The sequence below is a fragment of the Marmota marmota genome, unplaced genomic scaffold (assembly GCF_001458135.2).
Source record: "Marmota marmota marmota unplaced genomic scaffold, marMar, whole genome shotgun sequence".
NCBI lineage: Eukaryota > Metazoa > Chordata > Mammalia > Rodentia > Sciuridae > Marmota > Marmota marmota.
The window spans coordinates 41,882,027-41,889,951 of record NW_026000082.1 but is presented as its reverse complement, the minus strand read 5'-3'; the positions used below and the strand labels follow the sequence as shown (position 1 = coordinate 41,889,951).

The following is a 7,925-nucleotide window of genomic DNA, read 5'->3' as shown; positions in this document are numbered from 1 at the left end:
CCTCTCTGGGATTCCTGGCACAGCCTCTCAGTCCAGATGCTCCCGAGGGTGCCGGTCCTGCCTCTCCTGTCTGGGGTGCCAGCCTCAGTGCGCCCGGCCGCCTGTAGCCCCTCGCACGGGGAGCATGGCCTGGCTCACCGTCAGGTCCAGCCCAGAGCCCCTCCGAGACGGACTCGTCTTTGCCGTTTCCCCGTCTTCTAGCACGTGGCCACCTGCCCGTTCATGTGTGCAGCACCCATCCACCTGTCCACTCATTCTCCTACCCACCCACCCATCTACCTGCCTGTCCACCTACCTGTCCACCCACCCACCAATCATCCACGCAGCCATCCGTGAATCCAGTCGTCCATCCTACACCATGTATCCATCCGTCAACCCACACACCCATGGATTCTCCACCCGCCCATCCCTCCATCCATCCATGCATCCGTCCATCCATCCATCCATTCTTTCCTCCATGCACCCTTCCATCATCTGCCTAACCACCTATCCCTCCAGCCACTTATCTTTCCATCTCTCTATCCACCCTTCATCCACCCCACTCATTCATCCACCCACCCTCCCATGCACCCATCCTCCACCTACCCACCCACCCATGCACCCATCCAGGTATACATTAAGCGCGTACCCCGTGCCAGACCCAGGGTGTCACAGTGAACATGACAGTGGAGCATCTGAAGGAGACCTAGATGCTCACTGCAGCCGGGTGGCGCCCCCTGCAGGGGAGGGGAGGGGAGGCCGTGGGAGCTCATCTTCCCGGCTCCTCACTGATTTCTTTTGGTTCCCCAAACCAGCTTGTTGCTCTGCTGCTGGAGCCGAGTGACCTTGTGACCACAGGATGGTGTGGGCAGGAGGGGGCTCCTGTGGTGTCTAACCTCAGTGCTGGGAGGAGTTGGGAGGGTCCCTGAGCAGCAGGCCCCTCCCTCCACGGCCCCCCTGATGGCCTCCCGGGTCTCTGCCCCCAGGTCGGGGGCGGGCAGGAGGGCGCAGGGGGCCAGGTGGAGATCTTCTCCCTGAACCGGCCGTCGCCCCGCACCGTCAAGTCCTTCCCGCTGGCGGCCCCCGTGCTTTGCATGGAGTACATTCCGGAACCCGAGGAGGAGGCCGAGGGCGGAGATGAGAGCAGGAGCGCCGAGCCCGCCCCAGTGCGTCCCGCCATCTGCCTGGGCCTCCAGGACGGCAGGTGAAGGGCCAGGGAGGGCGGGGCGGCCTGCAGGGCCAGGGGGCAGGGCGACCCGGCCTCCCCTGCACATGGGGACAGAGACACCCCCTGTGGGGGCCGAGGTGGCCTCTCTACTTCCTCCCAGGCTGTGTCACTGCCCGGGAGACACTGGCTTCTCCGTCTGGGTTCCGATCTCGGCCCGCCCTTCCGGGCTGATTCTCTCAGCTTTAGCTTCTCATCCATAAAGGGGGTCAGACCCCGATGTAGTGCCCCGGGAGTCCCTGGAGATGTGGGGGGCGTGGGTCCTTCAGGTCCCTGCTGTCATTGAGTGCGCACCCCCCCATGGCCTCCATTCCCCAGCTGGGGGCCGAGGGCCCAGGATGTGCTCAGGTTGTGAGGTCCCTGCTGGTTGGTGGCCAGTGTGCGGTTTGGCAAGTCAGATAGACGTGGGTGCAGCCTGCAGGGGAGGGGTGCTCGTCCCTGAACGGCCTGCAGGACGGGACACTCGTCACCTACCCTCGGACCAGCGGTGAAGGTGAGGACTGGCCTGGCATTGCTGTGCCTGTCCTCCCGTGTCCTGCTTGTCACCCCGTCCTGGAGAGGCAGAGGGTGTTCTGAGCACCTACTATACTCTCAGCAGTCCAGGGTGCAGGGCTGCCCCACCCACTTCCCACAGGGGGACACTCACTCTCCAAGCAGAGCTGACCGGGAGCCACTCCGAGCTCTGCGGAGTCCAGGCTGGGTCTGTAGCTGAGTGCCCAGCCAGGGCCTGGACTCAGGAAGGACCCCGGGGACAATATAAAATTCACCATGTTAACCACTTTAAAGTGGCTTCCAGTAGCCACTGTCTAGTTCCATAACATTCTCACTAGTCCCCACAATCCCACACCCGTGTTCAGCAGTCACCCCTTCCCGCCAGCCCCGCCAGAGCCCTGCTCTGCCTTCTGTCTCTGGACATGTCCTTGGACAGTCCTGTTATGGCCTCCCACCTCTGGCCTGTGAGCCTAACTTCCTGCCCTAGCAGCACACTTCAGAGTATATTCGGGAGGCACGTGATGTGCCGTGTTCCCTGGCCAGGGCATCGTGGCCCTATGTCTTGGCGAGAACCGAGGCTCAGCAGTCTAGGTTAGGAGGTGGCCCATCCAGATTGAACTTGGGCCCCTCCCCCTCCATGCTACCCCCTCTGGAGCCCGGGGTCACCCTCATGATGCAGGCCAGCCGGTGCCACCCTGAAATGCCACCCTTGGCCAAGCCCAAACCCCTGCAGAGAGAACCAGTGGTCAGCCACACAGCTGGATGGCTGCTTGGGGATGTGGCGTGAGCGCCCAGTGAGCTGTGGTGGACTTGGCCTCTCTGCAGCATCCTGCTCTACGGCAGCGTGGACACCGGCACCCAGTGCCTGGCGACCTGCAGGAGCCCAGGCCTGCAGCCCGTGCTCTGCCTGCGGCACAGCCCCTCCCACCTGCTGGCCGGCCTGCAGGACGGGACACTCATTGCCTACCCTCGGACCAGCGGTGAGGACAGTGGGCAGGGCTTGGGGTGGTCCTGGGGCTGGTGGGGGTGCGAGTCCTCCCCGGGGAGGCTGCAGGGGCAGGTCAAGGAGCAAACATCCCCCGGGACTCTGCATGCTGGAGGATTCGGGCCCGCGAGCCCCTCTGGGGTCACATGTAAGGTGTCCCTCCACGAACCCCTGCAGGAAGGGGGCTCTCTGCCCTGCAGGAGCGAAGCCCCAGGCAGAGACCAGTGGGTAAGAGAGGGACTGTGGGCTCGGAGAGACCTGGCTTCCTGTTCAGGCTTGCCCTGGGGACAGCTGTGTCTCTTGTAAGTGGCTTCTCCTCTATGCCTTGGGCCTTGTGTTTGCACGCACTGCCCAGGGTTCTGCTGGGTGAGAGGGCTCCATGGAGGTGAGGTGAGGTGCAGGCACGGCCCGGGGGTGTCCAGCAGGGGTGAGCCCCCGTATGGCCATGCCTGGAGGGCAGGGCTGACAGTGGCTGGGCTGCTGTGCTCCTGGATGGGTAGGGACCTGGCCTGGGCACCCCCCCCCCGTCTCCCTGCAGCCCTGTTGTCTTGGGCTGCATGGACCCGGATACTAAGATGGTGTAGCTTGTCTGTGGCCACATGAGCGTCTTCGTCCCCTTGTCCTGTGCTCACCAGTTTGATGATGAGGGCTGAGTGGCTTGCGGGGATGGCCTCAGGTGGCCCTGGGAAGCAGATAAAGCCCGAGGTCCGCCCGGGCGCTGCGCTCTCGTGGCCTCTGCCCGCGGTTGTAAGCGGGTATTCGCACTGAGCTGGCTCTTTTTTTCCTGCCACTTGGCACTGTGTTGGTATTTTTAATTAGCATTTGATAAGGCATTTATAGTTTTTAATTAAAGGGGTAAGAAGGAGGGGAAAAAATTCCTCTCACCGTCAGACAGAGCGTGCGTGTGAATGTAAACACGGGCTCGGGGATGGGGAGGCTTAGACGGCTCCAAAGGGACCGCCCGCCGCTGGCGCCCGCTGAGTCCCCGAGCCTGCCTCGCCTGGCCCCAGTTTGGGTTGCTTTCCACCCTTTGCCCCCGGCTCCTGACTTGGTGATTCGGGGCGCAGGCGGGGCTGGGGTGCTGCTGTGTAGCCAACTACCAGTGTGTGGCTTTCACCCAAGGTCACAGTGTCCGCAGGGCCACGCGCCCTCTGGAGGCCTCAGAGGCCTTTGCGGCCTCTGGCAGCCCTTGGCTGTGGGGTGACTCTGGTCTTCACGTGGCCTTCTCCCCACACACATGTCTTGGTGCCCACATCCCCCCTTTTCATAAGGACTGTGGCCACCCTGGACTCGGGGCCCAGTGGGCTCCAGTGGAACCCGTCTGTACCTACTGCATCTGCGAGGACACTGCTTCTAAGCAAGGCGGGCTCTCAGGTGAGGGCTAGGCTCAGCGAACTGGACCTGGGGAGACACATTCAGTCCATAATGGAATTTGGGGTGCGACCATTGACTTTTATCCTGGGGCTGGGACCTGGCAGTTGGTCAGAACCAGAGAGCGTGGGGACCTCTGAACCCATACCCCCACCTCCTAGCTGGGAAGGGAAGCCCAGAGTCCCATGACAGGGCCGGACCCCAACCAGGCGTCCTACCTCTGAGACTGGGCCTGGAGGGCTGGGCCTCTCCAGGCCAGGCGCTGGGCCTGCCCCGGCAGGGCTGCTGTGCCCACTGGCCCTTGCACACCTTGGCCCACAGTGTCCACCGAGCACCTGTGGCACATGGATGTGGCAGAAGGCCACAGGGTGGGCATGCGTCCTGTTGTGGAGTGGACAGTCTCCAGCGGGGGCAGATCAGTCAGTCACCAGGCAGCAGGCACCAGCCCTTGCCTCATGCCGAGCGCTCAGGGGCAGGATGGGGCTGCCTGAGATCTGCTGCCCAGTGGGGTGAGTGGATCCCGGAGCTGAGCACTGAGAAGTGGCTGGGCCCACGAGGCGCGGGAGGAGTGGCATTCTGGGCACAGAGGCCAGGAGGCAGGAGAGCAGCTGGTCTGGCGGGGAGGTGACAGCAGGCAGCCAGGGGAAGGAGACCCCTATGCCAGCGCCTCGGGTTCGTCTAGCGCTACGGGAAGGGGAGGGGAGCAGAGAAACAGCTGGGCCCCCCTGGCTGGTGGACAAGCGAGTGAGTGGGTGGTCCCAGTGCCTCAGGAGCCTGCTCTGGTGGTTTGGGTTGGCTGTAGCCCGGAGGCTTCTGGGAGAGGCCTTGTCTCACCTGGCTCCCACCCTCTCGTGGTGGCCTTGGGAGGTGGACCAGGCAGGACCTGCAGTGCGGGGCGTTGGCTGCGGGTGCCGGGGCTGGAGGCCGGGAGGCCGGTGGCGTCAGGGCTGAGGGATGGGCTTCAGGCTGTCTGGGGTGCAGGCTCCGCCTCCCCAAGCCTCGGCTTCCTGCCCTGTGAAGTGGGGTGCTGACACCCTCGGGTGGCTCTGAAGGTGGAGCACTGCTCCCGGGAGCCTGCAGTGCGGAGCCGGCCCCCTGTGTTTGTCACCACATCAGCGTCCTTCATTACTCACCCGCAGGGCTGCCACTGGGTCTCTCTCAGCCTCCTGCCACCGGCTGGAACTGGACCCCAGGGGAGACCCACGGGGCTCTGTCCCCCGTGGGCTGGGGCTGGGCGAGGAGGGCCAGCCTCCTGAAGGTGCTTTGCTGAGAACCGTCACCTCCCTGCTGGCTGTGAGGACTGGTGCCTGGCCCAGACGACGGGCCTGTATGTGCCTGGGAGTGCAGGTTCTGGAAGGTTCCACAGCCCCCAGAGGGTGAGGGAGGGTGTGACAGAGGGACGTGGCCCCCACAGGGGGTCCAGAGCTCCACAAGGCTGCAGGCTCCACGGTCCAGAGCTCCAGCGACTGCCTTTAGGATCTCAGAGGCCAGCATCCTGGGCTGGCAAGGGCCTAGAGGACAAAGGTCTGCCCTCTGTGGTGCCCACTGGAAAACCCAGTCCAGCAAGGGCAGCCTCTGTTCAGGGTGTCCCCATGAGCCTCTGGCGGGCACTCCTGTGCAGCGGCACTTCTGACGTAGTGGCCTGGCGGGGTGACATGTTCGCATTCTGCCCGGGGGCAGTCCTGTCCTGGGCTCCAGGGTCTCAGCACGCAGGGGTGGGTGGTCAGAGCCCGTGTGATCGGGGGGACTCTCGGCCCCGGCCCCTGCCTCCAGCGGCCAGGGAGGCTGCTCCAGCACAGTGTGCAGGGCTCTGGTGGCCGTCACTGCTGTGCCCGTGAGTGACCCCACTTCCCAGTTTTTGGGGTATTGTCCGGCCTGAGAGGGGTCCCAGCCCCGCCTTAGCAGCCACAAGCACCTCTCACCTCTGGCCACAGGGGGGCGCCGAAAGCCTTGTGTTTCATGGCTCTGGGCTCCTGGTTCCTGGTGGGGGTCAGTGTCCCTCTGGAGGCCTGGCTGCCTCTGGCCACTCACCTCTCCCAGACTCCAGTCCTAGCCTCAGGCCTTCAGAAAACCTGAGTGGCAGGAGATCTGGAGGAAGTTAGGCCAGAGCCAGTGCTGAGTTCAAATGCAACTTGGCCGTTACCCCTTGGTGGCTTTGTGCAAGTTCTCAGCTCTGGGTCTCTGTTGTCACCTTAATTCAGTGACATCAACACCTGCTTCTGCAGACACATATGTTGTGGCAAACGATGCCAAACGACAGGGGCAGTGTGCAGGGAGTGCATTGAGCTCTGTGACGTGGGTGATGAACGCGCTGTGCTGAGGTTCAGAACAGGCAGACGAGTCCCCCAGAGGAAACGGCTCGTAGAGGCTGCGCGGCACGTGGCTGTGTGGCTGGTGGCAGCTGTCAGTGCCCTGGCTGTGTTCTTAGCATGTGCCAAGGGCTCTCCACAAGTATTTCCTGAGCTCCCAGCAGCATCCAGAGCTGCAGAGGGGTGGTCAGCATGCCCACTTCACAGATGAGGCAACCAAGGCTCCGAGGGCCAGTGGAAGTCCTGGAACCCGAGTTTATTCAGAAGCTCCAGGCCCCAGGCTCTGGCCCGTCCTGCTTCCCACTTGCTCATGCTCGTGGGCTGGAAGGAGCAGTCTGGGTTTGGGGTCCCTATTCCCCAATTCTTAGCTGAGCTGGGCATCTGCCAGTTGTAGTCAGCAGGGCAGGAGGGGACCTGGCTTGCAGGTGGGGAGAGGAGGGAGGGAGGAAATGGTGGCCAGGCCTGGCCCGGGGTGGGTATGCTGTCCTACCACACCCAGGCAGGACCCTGGTGCCCCTCCAGCTTTGGAGGCAACTGTGCCCCATCTTGTCACCCTAACTGATTCAGAGAGGAGGGCCTGCCAGCGCCGGGCTGCCTGTCCCTCCAGGGTGGCCATGCCCAGGCCACCCCAGCTGGGCCCCAGGTTCCTCCTCCATCTTCTGTGAGGACTGGGGCCTGGCCCAGACGACGGGCCTGTCACGGGGGGCGGGGGAGTATGTGCCTGGGAGTGCAGGTTCTGGAAGGTTCCCACAGCCCCCGGAGGGTGAGGGAGGGTGTGACGGAGGGACGTGGCCCCCCCAGGGGGTCCAGACCTGGGGCTTGGTGGGTCGTCACTGAGGTTCTAGAAAAGTCAGCCCTGGTGCGTGCTGCTGTTGGGTGCCAGGCAGTGGCTCTCAGGGGAGCTGAGCAAGGGGCAGGCCCAGCAGGACAGGCCGGCAGGACAGCAGGCTGCCTCTCAGGGCCTCCTGCTCACCTGGCCGCAGCAGTGTCTCCAGAGAGGCGGGTCCTGGCAGAGTCTGCGCAGGTGTGGAGCTGGCGGGAAGGCCCCTGGGAGCTCCCCCTGCAGCCGGGACAAGCCAGGTCAGAGAAGTCCCGAGGGACCGCGTCCCACCTCCCTTCCCCAGTGGACAGCTCGGAGAAGGGAGGGATGAGCCACTGAGCTGGGAGCAGAGCCGGGTCCAGTCCCCAGGTCCCTGGACTCCGGGCCCAGGACACTTCCCACTGTGTCATGCTGCCCCCTGCAGGGCCTGGAGTGGACGTGGCCGGGTCTCCCCCACTGGTGTTGGCTTTTTGTCTCGGCAGCCACCGGGCCCCTGGGCTCCGTGCTGCCCATGCCCAGGGCGGTGGCTTGGCTGCTGCCGCTCCCTCCAGCAGCTTCCCCGGGACATCCTGTGCGTCTGCCCGGCCCCTAGAGCCAGTGGTGGCCGATCGCGATGCGCTGGACGGATGGGGCCGGGGGAGGGCAGAGCTCACGTGTGGTCCCCAGGGGTGCAGCATGAATGTCGGGGGGCAGAGATGGGTCAGAGCGCCCAGCAGGGAGGAGGGAGAAGGGCCACGGAGGGGG

The 7,925-nt window shown here is 64.3% G+C and overlaps 1 protein-coding gene across 1 annotated transcript in view; it reads left to right on the top strand.

The window, feature by feature from the left end:
• The window catches only part of Arhgef10l (Rho guanine nucleotide exchange factor 10 like), an 82,902-nt gene that overhangs the window by 56,323 nt on the left and 18,654 nt on the right, over positions 1-7,925 (top strand). Inside the window, exons 24-25 of the mRNA XM_048782716.1 lie at positions 966-1,183; positions 2,522-2,716. Of these exons, the coding sequence (XP_048638673.1) occupies positions 966-1,183; positions 2,522-2,716 (413 nt within the window). The remainder of the gene's footprint in view (positions 1-965; positions 1,184-2,521; positions 2,717-7,925) is intronic.